The 16,816-nt window shown below is 41.7% G+C and overlaps 1 protein-coding gene across 3 annotated transcripts in view; it reads right to left on the reverse strand.

Moving 5' to 3' along the window:
• Positions 1–6,238: 6,238 nt before the first annotated feature.
• Xpo4 (exportin 4) overlaps positions 6,239–16,816 on the reverse strand; it is a 92,628-nt gene continuing 82,050 nt past the window's right edge. For all 3 annotated transcript variants that reach the window (XM_006988432.4, XM_016006897.3, XM_042284939.2), the window contains 7 exons: positions 15,219–15,512; positions 14,335–14,515; positions 12,545–12,663; positions 11,225–11,355; positions 10,405–10,522; positions 9,060–9,152; positions 6,239–6,461 (listed from right to left, as the gene is read on the reverse strand). In XM_006988432.4, coding sequence (XP_006988494.1) covers positions 6,264–6,461; positions 9,060–9,152; positions 10,405–10,522; positions 11,225–11,355; positions 12,545–12,663; positions 14,335–14,515; positions 15,219–15,512 — 1,134 coding nt within the window. In that variant the 3' untranslated portion in view covers positions 6,239–6,263. The remainder of the gene's footprint in view (positions 6,462–9,059; positions 9,153–10,404; positions 10,523–11,224; positions 11,356–12,544; positions 12,664–14,334; positions 14,516–15,218; positions 15,513–16,816) is intronic.

The following is a 16,816-nucleotide window of genomic DNA, read 5'->3' on the forward strand; positions in this document are numbered from 1 at the left end:
GTGGAGAATGTGGCTGCTTCCTGGCCTTCTCAAAAAAAAAAAATCTGCCCGAGGCTAAACTGGTTTTGAATTATTTTGGCATTGGCAGAGATTCCAAGACAGCCTAGTACTGACTCTGTTGTGTGGTTATTAGTGGTCACTCTTAAGCAGATCTATAACAAAAAGGAGCAAGCTGAGCAAGGAAAAATAGGTAATGCACAGTTTTAGGAGAAAAGGAGCAGCAGGAAATGCATGGAGCCAAATTCAGTGCTCAAGGAGATCAAAGAGAAAAACAAGAGCACGATGCTAAACGGAATAAAGGGAATCGTGACGTAAGGACAAGACCCTACCCAGCTAAGCTTCCAACTTGTGGAAGGGATTAAAGAAAAGTTGAAGTGGTGAAGGAAACCATCAGATACAATAGAAAGCTGGTGCAAATGTGAGTGAACTAGGGGCCAGGTTCCTGCCTCAGCAAGCAGCAACACTTGGCACAATACTTGTGGTTCTGCCTTTTAGAGTAAAAAATATCAGAAAGGATTTTGGAATCTCCCTCCATGGCCAAGGAAAGCTTCTGAGGCCATGAATGTGTTAGGGGCATCCCTGCATGGAGGCCCAGACAGACCACTGTATGAAGCTGTGAAGGTGAAGCCTGGATTTCCTTGGAGGCTCGAGATGTTGGAGATATCAGAGATGTGTAATACCTGTGAAGGAAAGCTGCTAACAGGGAACAGAACCAGCCCGAGAGAGACAGAGGTATGTGGCAATCTTATACGCGCTAAAGGGAGTTGGAGATCTGAAGAGCGCTTGGACATCGGACATGAGATGTAGAGTTTGGAGCCTGCCCTGCTGGTTTGGTCTGGCTTTGGTCCAGTGTTTCCTCACTATGCTCCCTTTCCTCCTTTTTGGAATGGTACCGGATATCCTGTCCCATTGTATGTTAAGTATGGTATCTGCTTTCTGATTCTGATTTCTAAAGGGATTACAGTTAAGAGGGTTCAAGGAGTCTCCGAAGAGACTTTGGACTTTAGACTTTTAAACACTGTTGAGACTGTTACAGACTATGGAAACTTTTAAAGTCGATCTGAATGCATTTATCCTTTATGATATGGCCACAAGCCTACAGGGGTCAGGGAGTGCAATGGGGTCGTGTGATTAAGAGCAAACCCCACAGGCTCATAGATTTGAATGCTTGGCCACCAGGGAGTGGTGCTATTGGAAGGATTAGGAGGTGGGGCTTTGCTGCAGGAAGTGTGGTGCTGGGGATGGGTTTGGAGGTTTCAGAAGCCCAAGCCATTCCCAGGGATGTTCTCTTCCTGCTGCCTGCGGATCTGAATGCAGAGCTCTCAGTCCTCTCCAGCACCATGTCTGTCTGTGTGCTGTCATGCTTCCTGCCGTGAGGATAATGGACTAAACCTCTGCAACTATAAGCAAGCCCCCAATTAAATGCTTTCTTTTATAAGAAAGGCCGCAGTCACAGTATCCCTTCACAGCAACAGAACACTGACTAATACAGCACCCATGAACAAATCACACATGGTCAAAACAAAATGTAATAAAAATATTTAGTGAAAACACATTTTAACGCCCATTGAGGATTTAAAAAATACAAATAAAGTTTTATCAATTTGATACTCAGGTTATAATTGGCTTAACAAATAGCCATGGTTTATTTCCTAAAATCATACTGCAGTATCTTTTGAAAAATTAAATGCCTTCATTAGTTATATTAATAGAGGTAAATATTTAGACAGGATACTCATCTCTGGGTCTCTTAAAAAAAAACTAAAAAGTCTTAGTGTAAGTTTAAAATTTTAATATTTATAAATTTAAAAATGTTACACGTGCTGAATGATAGCAGTGCTGACATTCTGTGACCATTATACCACAGCTCACTGCATAGAACTTCTTTTTTTGTACAGAGAATAAGCTCACAATACCAGGATTTGCAATTTGTCATAATTTCGTGGTAAAAGACACCACACCAGGAAACCTGGGCTTAGAGCACACTTGAGGTCAGATTCCCCACCCCCACCCCCAGTAGGTACATAGTGCAGACATGGTCAATTACTTCAGGCTAGGGAATTTAGCTGCCAGAACATATCTGACAGCTCCTAATAGCTAAGAGGCCTAAAAATGCAGACAGGACAAGAAATCCAAACCTTCCCACAACTGGGAAGTTCTGGGAACAGGTGAAGGGCAGGCCACAGTGGGTCCAGAGAGCTGCCTAGAGCCAGTCACACATTTTCCACTCTACAGGAGGGAATCACCACCACAGCTGAGTATTTCAGTCTTTACAGAGACTTCCACATACGCATCTATAGGACAGAAACATTTCTTCATCCATCTTCAAAACTAGCAAAATGAATGTTCATTATTAATCTTCCATTTCGACCTGAACCAAATATACTCTTTGGCTATGTAAGTCATGGTTTCCTCTTATAACCAACCAGGAACACTGCACAATTCTTATGCCTAAGGAAAAATGAAGTTAAACTTGAGCCATGACCCTTTAAATTAACTTGAATTCAGCAAGATGTCTAATTTGGACATTTTTCTCTCTAATTCTAGAAAGTCAAGTTTTAAAGAAATGCAGTTTTTTCAGAAAAATTTAGAAAACACCCACTTTCACTGTCAAATAATTTAAAAATACTATTACATCCCCAAATCATGTTATTCTCTGGGAAATTTTATAGAAAATTTATAATGTTAAAAACCTCCTATCCAAATGAGTTCCTTGCTCTTAGAAAAAAACAAGAGACATCTCTGTGCAACACTGCAGTTCCTTCTGACTTGAAATGCTGCTCCATGTTTTACTGAGAAACCGATAGTGATAATCACTCGCAAGACACAGCTAACTTAGAAAGGGCCAATGACAATCACCTCTAACAACAGAGATGGCAAACAAAATATATGTAAATATGTAACAGAAATATTTTCAGGGTTCAATCAATACCTATCCCCTAGGAGATTCCAACCTGAAATATTCAAAACTGACAGCACTTTAGTACTTGAGGGATTCACACAAGTATTAACAGAGACAAGAGACAGGTGACTATATAGCCTTGGCTGCAGGAAGAGCGTTGAGTGATGCTGAGTGGGGAAGATTATAGATCTGGTTTTTGTTGTTGTTGTTGTTTTGAGACAGGGTTTCTCTGTGTAGTTTTGGTGCTTGTCCTGGATCTTGCTCTGTAGACCAGGCTGGCCTTGAACTCAGAGATCCGCCTGCCTCTGCCTCCCGAGTGTTGGGATTAAAGGTGTGCACCACCACCGCCCGGCTTGGGTTTTAAGGAAAAATTGTAACAGAGTATCTGATCATCATTAGATATTTTTCCATAAAATAAATTTGAAGTTTTTAAATTTGGGAAAAAGCTTACAAAGTTTACATAAAATGTCATTTGTATCAGACAAAAACAATACAGTCATGTTGACATAACAGTCTTCCACCAGAATAAGACTCAACTACTGTGTTAGAAAGGACACTGTCAACTATACCAACCCAAAACAAAGACATCAATCAAAGTACCCTTTGTAGAGGCCAACAAGAGCACAGTTTAGGAGTTGTTACAGAAGCACCACTGTTAGCATACAACCTCCCTAGTGACTCTGTGATTAGTGATTGTGCCCTGGGGAAAAAATGATCAAGAAGCATAAAATGAGCCAACATGAACAAAAATATGGAAAAATAGAGGTTAAAAGATACTCTATGAACAAATGAAATTTTAACACAAAAGATGAAAAAAAACCAAATACTTTACAGTGTACCTTTAACATATATTTTTAAAAGGGCAGAAATGATTTTTTCTTTTAAAAATGTTTTTCAACAACAGTCAATTTGAATTGGAAAAACTAGTTCATGACCATGAAGCCCGTGGCCTCAATACCTACTGGGCCAAGAGTATCAAGAAGAAAGTAGAACAGTAATGAAGTTCAGAAGTTCACAAATTTAAAAAACAAAACCAGGCAAAATAAAAGACCAAACGAAACAAATACTCAATAAAGCAAACAAATGCACACACGCTCTGAAAAGTCTAGTTGGTACAATCAAGTGGCATTCCCATTATCTAAAATATGGTGGTCTTTCACCCTTAATTGGCCACTAATCAACATTCTGGTGATCATTTAAACATTATTTGGTCCAATCTAAAATAAATCTTCCTTCAATTGAAAGTGGTGTAATAGAATTGGAGCATCATACTAGGATCTGGGCAATTTAATAAATATAGTTCAGTCTGTATAGAAGTTATACACAGATGCCTTTTTACTTACCAAAGCATCCTTTCCTACCCATCTCTACTTGAACTTGACAACTGTTTTGTCAGGGTCAGTGGCCCATCTATTCAGTTGTATCTCAGGGCCTTTTGGCACAAGGCCCTTACCTATCCCACACACGGTACACACAAACCACACCTGCTGAGGAAACACAGACGTCAAGAACAACACAAAACAGAGTGATTACTGCTGCAGATCACTTCAAATTAAGAGAAAAAAAAAAAATCTAAAAGCACTCCTTTCCAAGTATTTAAAATACAAAGCATATAGCTAGAGAATGATATTGTTTTTCTTCTTTGTAGTATTTAGAGATTTTTTCTCTCTCTCCATACTTACTGTTACTAAATGGTGATCAATTTAGAAGAAAGGTTCTCTAAAAGTCATGGCCCTCAGTTTTGCATCCACACACACCTACCATCACAGGGACAGGATGCTCCAGTAACAGAGTTACACAAAGTCTCCAGAGCATCAGGTGTGAAGATGCACACACCATGCACTTCAGGTAGGGCAGTACCCGCTGGATGGTTTAGCAGAGAGGCATCAAGAACAGCGGAGGAGCCTGCCCCTCCACAGCAGTCTCAGATGCACCTGGCCAGAGGCCTCTTGTTGCCACTGCACTGGGTGACTTGTCCTGCAGTGGGCAGTTTCAGAGAACTACTGTTTATAAATGAGCTTTCATTTTCATAATTAAAACTGGCACTCAAAATTAAGTGGAGCACAGTAGCAGTATAAAAATCCTGACTAGAAAAGCCAGAGGACCTAAAGTGAATTTTTCTTTTTCTTTTTTTAAAGGACAGATCATACTTTGTAACCCAGGCTACCCTGGCATTTACCACCAGGCCTGGCTAAAGTTAAATTTTTCATCTCTGAAACTGAATTAGTGTGGCTCCTATGACATGAGGATAACACCCACTTTAGCATAATCATTGCCCCTAATGCCCCAATGTGCAACAGTCTGTGTGAACTGGTAATTCACATCCAGTAAAGTTATTGCTTAAGCAAGCATTCAGAGTAGAGACGGGCTGTGTGGCTGGACAGAGACATAGAGAGGTAACCACACGGGGATGCTCCTTTCATTTCACTGGGAAACTCACATAAATACATAATCAAAGGGGCAAGAGGGTCTTAGCAGCTAATACCTTAAGCCAACTCTTAAGTGTCAAGACTAATTTCTCTCTAAAACAAATCTGGTTTGTCTTTTCCTCTTAAAATTAAGGCAATGAAATGGCTACAGTTCCTAAAGTTAACTTTACGGAACAAAAATATACACGTATTTTCCTCAAGTTCAGGCATCACAGTCTGATTAGAAACCTGCAATAATTACACAAGACTTGCAACGCTGAGGACGGAAGGGAAGGGAGGTGAGGATGAGGGAGAAGATGAACTATGAAACTAACCAATGATGATTTTCCTTCCTGCATAATTAGAATCACTGAAGGGAGGAAGAGTTGGAAAGGACAAAATCTCTTACAAGGTTTCACTATCTCTTGCATTGATTCAAAACGTTTAGGATAACGAAGGGGAGGAGCTTATTAAAATGGAGAGTCCAGGGCCCAACAACCAATATTCTGTCAATGCACAGTAGGGTCCACGAGTCCACTTCTATAACCAACTCCCCAAGTGAGGAAGGGAATCTATGGACATTTGAAAAATAATGCCGAGAACATACCACCTTTGGCTAGTCACCCATGCTTTGATAAAAGGGCAAAAGGCACTGAATATGAATTTCATGGTGCCCATATCTGTTTGCACATATATGGAATTGCATTTTGAAATTTTCAATCACCATTCAGAATCTAGAAGACAAGTATACGGCAGATCATGGCTAACACCTAATAACAGAAGCTGATTTTAAGTTGACTTCTCCCGTTTCACCAAATTCCACATCGAAGTCTCAGACTCTCCAAAATCCCAATGGTCATATGAACTGAGGAACAGGCCAAGACTCAAGTCAACTTTCAGCAATTCAGTGCACTTTGCAGAAAGGATCTAAGTTAAGAATATAGCTCTGTTGTTTATTTTACACAAAGGAGACCACCAACATTTGCCATAAATTCTTCTAAACTCTTTAGGAAGGCCATCTTCTGCTTCCGGTCCAGGGTAGGAGGAGTGCTGCTTGCAGTGAGCTTGTTGAAGGCATCTGCTAATCTCTGGTAAATGATTGGGTCTTGCTGACTTGACAGTAATGTCTCCACCAGTTCAGAATACTCAGCCTGCAGAGGAAACAAGACAGCCATAAGAGTGCCTTCTTTGGGGATGCTAGCAGGGACTATGGGGTTGGTTCTGAGGCAGGGCAGACGACTCTTTCCAACACTTCAGTGTTCAGTTACTGCTCTCACGTCTCTGTAGGTTAACTCATTTCACATGTCTGCTGCTATGAGACTGACACTACTAATGTTTACAGATGAAGGTTCTGCCAGATGAAGTAGCACATTCAAAATCATACTGTAATGAAGCAACAGTGCAAGCAATCTGGCTCCAGACCCAGGAGGTCCCAGCTTTGTGGGATTGCCTTTTCTTGTTAGTCTGCATTTTGTATAAAACCTTAACGTCTGTAATGGGAAGGCAAACAGTTCTCTAGTGGCTCATGCAAAAACCTTGTGCGCCCAGTTCAAGGGCAGCAGAGGCACAGCAGTGTGGAGATTTGAGAGCTCTCTCCAAGGAGAGGCAGAGCACTCTGAAAGTCCAAGCCAGCACTGTACTAGTAGCTTTGGTTAAAGGGCCGGGATAATGCAGTGGGGGGAGGGGCATTTTCTGTTTTTGGTATCCTCTCTCATAACATTAGCATACAGGTGAGTGGGCAGAGGCTGGAAGGAAAGTCACCTAGGCCAGAGAAGCGCTGTGGAGAAAGCTGGTCTGCCATTAATTCTCCTGAGCTTCTTGGGATATCACAACATCAAAATGATGAAATCAGACATTATATAGAGCAAAGAGAAGTAGGGTACAGCTTCCCAAATCCCTGCCCCCATTGTCTACAGCACTGAACCAGGCACCTTAGCTGCCCTCTCCAAAGGATAGCAGGAGGCCAGTATAATCTCAAATCATCTTCCTACTGCCCAGAAATGGTAGTGCTTCTGGTTTGGGCAGCAGGAATTACAGTAGCTGTTGCAAAGTACCCACTCTGTGCTTCCTGTCTTTCTGGGGGCTGGGGATAAGGTGGGGCACAAAACAAAACAACTGACACTCATGTATGTGGACGTCTTGTCAGAGAATAACTTGCAAAAGTTGGTCCTCTCCTTCACCATGCTTGTCTGCGTTTTAATAAATGTTTTACATTTATTTCTTTTGAAAGACCCTAACCCTTCAGGCTTACACTCCCCTAAGCCCCAGGAGAATAAACTAAAAAGAAAACTAGTTCCAAGGGCAACCTGACTCAGCCATTATTCAACCACCCCTGCCACAATGTAACAATGTAAAAAGATTTCTATTAAGAGATGTGCTCAACTGTGACTGGGATAGTTGCAGGTGTTCCAGGAAGGACCACTGTGACCTTTGTGTAAACTCCACTCCCGCCCTGATACCCCCCTTGAGGTTTCAGGAAGAATGTGTATGCAGACGTGACTGTACCCACTCTGTAACCAGACCATGATCTTGTGAAACGAACTGTATGGGAATTGTAATCTTAGGGCTTTTGTGGGTTTCTCCTTTAAAAGTACCCATGTGATTGCAATAGGTGCGACTCTTGCTCTCTGGAGCTGAGTTTGCCCTACTGTACAGCCGCATTAATAAACACCTCTTACTGTTGCATCAACTGGATCGGAGTCTGGGTTCTTGGGGCGCCCCCTTGAGAAGGTAGAACCCTGGGCCTGGGGTCTATCACTTTGTGTGTAAACAACTGGCAGAGTTGGTTCTCTCCTTCTACCATGAATGTAGAACTCAAAGATTGAATTCAGGTGGTCAGGCTTGGTGGTGAGTACCTGAAGTGCCCTCTGAGCCACCCTCCTGCCCTTCCCCGCCAGCTTCTCTACAAGGTACACAGTCTAAGACAGTGGACAAGGAGATCAGAATGCACTGGCTTACACCCACGGGGAAGGAAGCCCATTGTCTTAGTAACCCAGATGACAGAAAGGAGCACACACTGAAAGGAAATACATGGAGGAAGCTGCCACAGGAGCACAGCACAAGAAATGGAGCTCTAGAGCCCCTTCAGCCTGGGGTACACACGGCACATAATGGCTAGAAGAAGGTGGGCTTTACATGCTAGGATCTGAAAACTACTGGTTTTAGGAAGGCAGCTTCTCCCACCAATCACTTGGCCATACTAAAAGGTATAAAGTAATGGGAGATCAGGCAGCACCCTCCCCAACTTGTTCCTTTGTACACTGGATAGGCATTTTATCAGGATTAGGAGGCAAGTGAGCTTCTCTTACATTAATCCCACAGGAATGATGGGTTAAGATCTTAAAGGTTCAACAAAATACATAGCACATTGTTTTCAAAACACTAAACAAAGTAATACTCTATTCTTTACACTCTCAGAGGCAAACTCCTGCTCCCACTTTGATGCATCTTTCCACTTTTATGAAATCTGAGTTTCTCAAAGATAGCAATCACTGTGTACATGCACCTGGCTCCTAGCACAGATGACTAAAGCTAAGCTTTTAGGAGGGAACTGTGACAAAGAATGGCTCATAACAGAGAAGGAAAATAAATTCTTGTGATTTGACAGATTGTCAGATAAATACAAAATACAATCATAGAGCTCATGAGGGAGCTGAGAATCACTGAATCGAGGACATGGAACTGGGTCTCTGAGTCCTAGTTCTGGATCCACAAAGAACTGGAGGACCTGAGAGAGGGGTGTCCAGTACCTGGTGCAAACAAACCAACGTGTAGAATGCTTCTCCAGCTGCAGTAGTCATCTCTGTGTTGTGCTTCTGCAGTACCAGCATATCAAAAACCAGCTGAAATTACACATTAAGAGCTTTAAAACAGAGGATAATTATTTAAAACTCCTAGTCCCTCCCTGCCTGAAAAAGGGATGGCAGTTATAGTTTATTTATTACATTAACTAGTTAATTATTAAATCATTTTTTTGAATCTAAGGAAAACATGCAGATGTTATTTTCTGTGGAATCTAAAAAAGTACCGAATTCCCCATATTTACAACGTCACTCAAGAACACAAAACAGAAGTGGAAGAGAACATGCTCCTGAAGAACTGGTCTGGGGGGGGGGGGAACAGTGAACAAAGCTGTGATGTGCACCTTTAACCCTATCACTCAAGAGGCAGAGGCAGGAGAATCTCTGAGTTCAAGGCCAGCCTGGTCTACAGAGCAAGTTCTAGGACAGCCAGGGATATACAGAGAAAATTTGTCTGAAAAAGCCAAAACCAAACCAAACCAAACCAAATCCAGCTGGGCGTTGGTGGCCCAAGCCTTTAATCCCAGCACTTAGGAGGCAGAGCCAGGTGGATCTCTGTGAGTTTGAGGCCAGCCTGGGCTACAGAGTGAGTTCCAGGACAGGTACCAAAACTACACAGAGAAACCCTGTCTCGAAAAACAAACAAAACAAAACAAAATCCATATACACTTGAACCAGGAATTTTATGGACCTGGCAAGATGGTTCAATGGTTAAGAGCATTGGCTACCCTTCCAGGGGATTCTGGTTGGTTCCCAGCATTCACATAGTAGCTCACAATTGTCTGTAAACCTAGTTCCAGGGGATCTAATGCCCTTTTCTGGTTTTCACAGGCACCAGGCATTCATGTTGTACAAAACATTCATCTAGACAAAACACCCATACACAAAAAAATAAAAAAGTCCCCTCTTGGGCTGAAGAAATGGCTCAGCAGTTAAGAGCACTGGCTGCTCTTCCAGAGGTCCTGAGTTTAATTCCAAGCAACTACATGGAGGCTCACAACCATCTATAATGAGATCTGGTGCCCTCTTCTGGTGTGCATGAAGACAGGTCACACACATAACACACACACACACACACACACACACACACACACACACACACACACACACACACTTAAAGCCCCCTTCTTTTTACTTTGAGATGAGGTCCTGCTAAATTGCTCAGGTTGGCTTTGAACTCACTCTGCAACTGAGGCAATACTCCTTCATTAGCCTCATTAGCTGGCATGGCAGGCAAGTACCACTCAGCTTGGCTAAGAAGATGATTCTCCAAGCTATCTACCAAATACCTTACCTTAAGGAAGTGCCGAGTTGCTAGAAAAAGAGGTGAATCTGTTTCTTGTGCTTTAGCACATTGTTCGGCTAATGGTGTCAAGGCCTCGAGGCAGAGCTGGCACACTTCTGAACTCATTCTGAACACAATGGTCAAAGAGCAAACTATATGAGACACACCCGACTTCATAAAAGATCAAAAAAGTGTCAGCTACATTATACACATGACTATTTGTAGAAATGAATATAGATGGTGGGGGTAGACCAGACGGCAATGTCTTAACTGAGTTAGGAAAGAAATATTTCCATATTAAATGGCTTCTGAGAGTATTGCATATAGGTCTAGTGATGTCTAGCTTGTTTCTGCAGATGCTCTCATAGATGATGACATTATAATGCCAACAAGCTAAGACTAGATAACTAGCTACAATACATCACATGACCTAATGAAGAAACGACTTTAAGACAAGGTACCAGGTGTTACATGTATGAAAGGAAATGATCATGCAAATCCACAAAAGAAACAGAATTAGAGCTGGGCATGGCAGTGCAAACCTTTGATCCCAGCACTTGGGAGGTAGAGACAGATGGATCTTTCAGCCTGGGGGCCAGCATGGTGTACAGAGTGAGTTCCTGGACAACCAGGGCTGAAACTCTGTCTCAAGGGGGAAAAAAGACAAAAAGAAAGAAAGGAGAGAAAGAGAGAGGGAGAAAGAGAGAGTTAAAGCCACAAAGATAGGTTTTTGAAGAAATAAAATTAAACTATAAAAGAAAACCAATCACTTAAAAAACATTCAACAAGAATCCCCCTCCTTGAATAACAAAGTTCATCTAAAGGATACGATGTCATTCCTAGTTCCAGGGAATACATCAGACTCTTAAACAGATCCTCAGGAAGCTGGGGTATTTTTTCAGGAAAAATCTCACAAATAAATGTGATCAACTTGTAGTATTGATTACAAAGGGTTGGAAACTGAAAAAGAAACATTAAATACTTTTATGTTCAATACTATCTAATAAAATGAAATGACTAACAAGCTTTTAAGTAGTATAATGATTTCTCTAAGATGTATACAATATATAGAAACATTAAGCCCTAAAGAAATATAAAATAAGTTACAGTAAAGGGAATCTTTCAGTAGCTGTTATAAAAAATACATAGTAGAAAGAATTATCTTCTGGAAGGTTAATAGATACAGACAAGTTCTGATATTCTATGTTGTCCCTAAACAAATAAACAAGGCAGTTAAAAAAAAAACTAAATGATCTGGGAACAAAGTCCTTTGTTAATGTGTTAATCAGTACTTTTCATCCGTCTACTTGGACAGCTCTGAAGAGCTGAGTGGAAAGTAGTCAATCTAGTTGAGCCAGAGAAAATGTGCACCAAATGTTTACGACGGCTGACTTAATGGAACACACAGGCACTAAAAGCAAACCAGCGTACAAAGCTGAATAAACGCCCGCCCTAAGAGTTGTTACAAAACCCTAGGTTCATGGGTTGGCAGGAACTGCCCAATAGACATTCCTCAGGGAGGAATGTACATGGTGAGAGCCTAGGGAGGCACCCCAACATTTCTGATCCTCACAACTCAGATGCTTGCTTCTGCTCCTCCGCCCCACTACATCTCCTCCACACCCTTTATCACAAACAGGAGTATACACACGTGCATAGGATACACTCATAGATACACACACCCTTCTTTCTTCTTCAGTGTGTCCTTGTTCTTGATCTTATCCATCTGTGATAACTTACAACAAAAGACCTCTCCCCTAAAACACTTCTGGAAGGAGTAAAGGGCAACCTCAGTGGCCACGACTCTCAATACCAACTGGTAGAACCAAGGCACAATATAGTCATAATGTGCAAAAATTTTTAAATGACCTTGGTTTCTACCATCCCATTTCTACACGCACAGGCTTGGAAAATACCCACCATGGCTGGCTCCTTTGGTTGAGAATGAAATTTGAAAACAAAATGACAAATTCTAAAGAGAATTAAAATTGCTAGCAGAACTGTTTTCCTATGGTACTTCCTGATGAAATGAGTCACTACTTACCTGTACACATAGGACTAGGGCATGTGTACTGAGAGATAAGCACAGTAAACTGTAGTAGAAATACAAAACTGTTAATACTCTTCATGTTCATATTATTTTAATTACCTTCAAAAGATCTTGTGACATTAAGGGCAGAATTAGGTTTACTCCATATAAAACGACATCAGCTGCCGATACAGATCTGCCTGCTGCTTGTCCTGGCTCATGTCCTCTAAATACTTCATCTATCAAAATAAAAAGCACACTTGTACAGTCATAACTTAAATCTCCAAAGCTCATATTCCTTTATGAAAACACAAATATAGTCAAGCTCAAAGACCCAAGAAACCCATTAATGAATAACAGCCCATGCCATCCTTTTGTATTATTTGTTAGGGAATCTTAGTACCTGATACAGTAATAGTGGATAAGTAAGGGCAAGAGACATTCTAGAAATCAAAGTTAACACTTTTAATGCCTTGGCATTTCACTTCAGCACCTCCAGCTAACTTGGATAAGCCTGTTGAACTGTTGAACTGTGAAACTAACAGGGCACACACTGAACAAGAAAAATGAACCAACAAAGTCAACAGAGCAAGAACAATCTCAAGGACTAGACACAGTGACTAATGTGGGCTGCTAGAAGCTTAGGGAACCTTGAAGAAATCAAAAAATCTCTCTGACTAGGAATGCCTGCACACCCTGAGGCAATGCTACTATGGTGTTTTCTCTTACAAAACAACCCACTTCTCTCAGGTTTGAAGGCAAAGCTGGCAGCAGGTAAAGCTCACTAGGAAGGGAGAGCCAACCGTGGGAAACTTGCCCTGGAGGCAAGGGGAAGCAGTTAAAGGCACTGGCGCACACAGCCCTCCCCCTCTTGTTTCTGAAGCAGCTGCACTTCTTCCTGCCTGTTCCTCTGAGAATAAACTTGGAGAACAAGCAAGAAAGTTCAGTAATAGTGGAGGCAAACTGCACAAATGAACAAGCTTTACTGACTGATCAAGCTCTTGTCTGTAAATACAGTTTGTTTGTTTTTTTAAATCTACTAATTGCCAAGCATAGTGCTAGGCAAGACACAAAGGTCTTTATTATTGTACCCACTGATAGCAGAAAGGCAGAAATTAGCTTTCTATCCCCGTATTATGCTATAGGAGAACCATGTTAGATAGCCTTTCGAGTCTGGAATCCAGTACTTCTTGCCCCAATGGGATTTCCCATGCTGTATCCATAAAGTGCTGGGTTTGATGGGCAATCATTTAAAGGACAATGGAAGAGACAATGAAATTCCCTCTAAAGCAGTGGTTCTCAACCTTCCTAATGCTGTGACCCTTTAATACAGTTCTTCACGTTGTGGTTACGACCAACAATAGTTATTTCATTGCTAAGTCATAACTGTAATTTGCCACTCCTATAAATCATAATATAACTATCTGATATGCAGGATAGCTACTGCAGGGGTCACAACCCACAGGTTGAGAACCATTGCTCTATACACATACAAGGACATGAACGTGAATTCAAACTTATTAGTTACATGCACATGGCTGAGCAACCTAATGACTCTATGCTGTTACCTCATCAGTACAGTGAGAATTAGCAACAGCACCTGCTGCATGGCATTGTGAGAAAAGGAGCACTTGGCATTCATTAAGAACTACAAAACCGGGGAGAAAAGAAGGCAGAAGCCATTTTTCCTTTAGATAAAAAGCATCTGTGTGATAGTTGTGTAATAAATTGATTGTTGTACAGACAAAAAGAACTAACTAAAAGTTCATGTTCATACTGAAAAGTAGACCAGGGAAGGATTTCACCTTCATTTCAACCAGAGGGAGTGACTTCCATTTCTTTTGTAAAACTGAACTCCCTCTAGAGCAAACAACTTGTAGGGTTAACAACAACTACTCCAGAGCCTTTACCTGTGTCGCTGAAATCTATGAACTCCTTGGAGAGAAGGTTGGTGAGAAGCTCCATAATGAGAAGCAGGTCCTGGTACTGCTCTTCTTCTGCTGTGACATCTATCCTTTGCCGCCCTAGATTATTCTTAGAGTACACTTGTAACAAAGTAAGGCAGGCTTCATATAAATGCATAGCTTTGGACTGTAAGAAAATAGGAAGAGTGATATTACTCGGTAGGATCTAGTAGATAGGCCAAAGTTTCAATCTACTCTAAATTATAACAGCAGCTCTATGTTAACAATATGGAAGGGCTGAAAGTTGGCCCTGACCACCTGACCACCTGTGTGCAGATCCCTGGTGGTGGATGCTTGTGATCCTAGTACCAGGGGAGGAGACAAGAGGGCCTTGCTGGCATGCTTGGCTTGGTGAGCTGTAGGATGAGTCCTTATCTCAGAAAGTAAGGTGGCGAAAAATACAGGAAGATACCCACCCTTGACCTCTGACTGACAGGCAGGCAGGCAGGCATGCGCACACACACACACACTCTCACACGCACACACAGCATTAACAATAATAAAAAGAGCTGGACGTGGTATTATATGCCTTTAATCTGAGCACTTGGGAGGCAGAGGAAGATGGGGAGCTCTGTGAGTTTAAGGCCAGCCTTACGAAACAAAACAACTAAACAACTCAAGATCAAGGATACTTATAGTAAGAGTATAGCTATATTTACTAGCCTTCTCTAACAATAAAACTTTGGAGTTAGAACTTATATTCATTCCACATGACTTCCTATTTTGGAGAAATAAAAATATGCATTAAATGTGAAACCAAGAATGGAGAATCATTACTTCAAAAACTTGTAATCCTGAAGGAATAAAAAAAAAACCTAGAAAGTGCTTACCTCTCCAAGATAGCATATTTGTTTATGTGCAACTTCAACAAAAACTTCTATAATGAGATTGACAGTTTCTGGAGTATTTTTGTAAACTTCCATCAACCCAATGCAATTGTTAAGGAAGTCCATTAAAAAATTAAAAAGAATGGCTACATTGTCGATCTGTGTGGCCTCAGCAATGCCACACAGGGCCTCCAGCGTGGCAGTGATCTCCTGCTTGACTTCCTCCTGCTGACACATCTGCTGAAAGTTCTCTTGGTTTATCACCCTCAGGAACCGCTGCTGGAGAGGCTGAAGAACCTGTGGAGACACATCACAGCATGACCTTCCTAACACGCACACCGAGGTCCTCAACTTGGATGAACATTTGGTTCCTGATCCCCCCCCACCCCCCCGAGACAGGGTTTTTCTGTGAAATAGTCCTAGCTGTCCTGGAACTTGCTCTGTAGACCAGGCTGGCCTAACAATTACAGGGATCCGCCTAAAGGTGTGCGCCATCACAACTGGCTCCCAAAATATTTTTATTGGAACAGGCTGAACACATATAACAAGGACTATCTGAACCACTAAGTTTCCTACCCGTAAGTCTTTGAAACAGGGTCTTGCTAGGAAGCCCAGGCTGATCTCAATTTCTCAGGGCTCCGGTCTCTAACTCCTACGTGCTGGAATTTCAGGTCTGAGGTACATTGTCCATTCTGAGAATCTTCGTACCTTGTGCCATATACATAAAAATGACACCCAAGTCACAGAATAGGGTTCTTTAAAAATGTCATTCTTTGCCGGGCGGTGGTGGCGCACGCCTTTAATCCCAGCACTTGGGAGGCAGAGCCAGGCGGATCTCTGTGAGTTCGAGGCCAGCCTGGGCTACCAAGTGAGCTCCAGGAAAGGCGCAAAGCTACACAGAGAAACCCTGTCTCGAAAAACCAAAAAAAAAAAAACAAAAAAAAAAGTCATTCTTTAAAAATTTTTGTTTTTTTTTTTTTAAAAAAAATACTTTTATTCTTTCATAATTTCTTTGTTTTTATTGCACATGTGTGTTGACATCGAGTATCCACTTTACTAGGCAAGGTATCTTGATTAATGCAGAGCTCGCTAATTTGGCCAATCTAGGTATCCAGTGATCCTCTTTCTTACAAGCCCTAGGATTTGAAGTGAACCTTCATGCACACCCAGCTTCTTATGTGCTGCTGGCCGTCTGAACTCTGGTCCTCGTATTTGTGGGACAGGTGCTCTATCCACTCAGCCATTTCTCTAGGCTCTATTTGTTTCCCAGTAGTCTCACTGTGTGTTCCTGCTTGGCCTCAAACTGCTGTCAATCCTCTCTTGCCTCTGCTTCAGAAGGAATGAGATTATGGGGGGGGGGGGTGTGCATGCACACATGCATGTATACTACATTTAGTTCATTCTTTGAATGCTGCCACGTCTCTCCACATTTTTCTAGGTGACTGGCCAAAGAATCATAAAAATTGAAAAAATAAAATCAGAACTCCTCAGTAGAGAATCACCAATCCTTTTCTCCCAAGGCCAGAAAGTAAGTACTGTATACGCTGCACTTCAGTGGAGCCATATAAACACTGAGCAGGAACTCAGTGAAGGCTTAGCTA

The sequence above is a fragment of the Peromyscus maniculatus genome, chromosome 9 (assembly GCF_049852395.1).
Source record: "Peromyscus maniculatus bairdii isolate BWxNUB_F1_BW_parent chromosome 9, HU_Pman_BW_mat_3.1, whole genome shotgun sequence".
Taxonomy (NCBI): domain Eukaryota; kingdom Metazoa; phylum Chordata; class Mammalia; order Rodentia; family Cricetidae; genus Peromyscus; species Peromyscus maniculatus.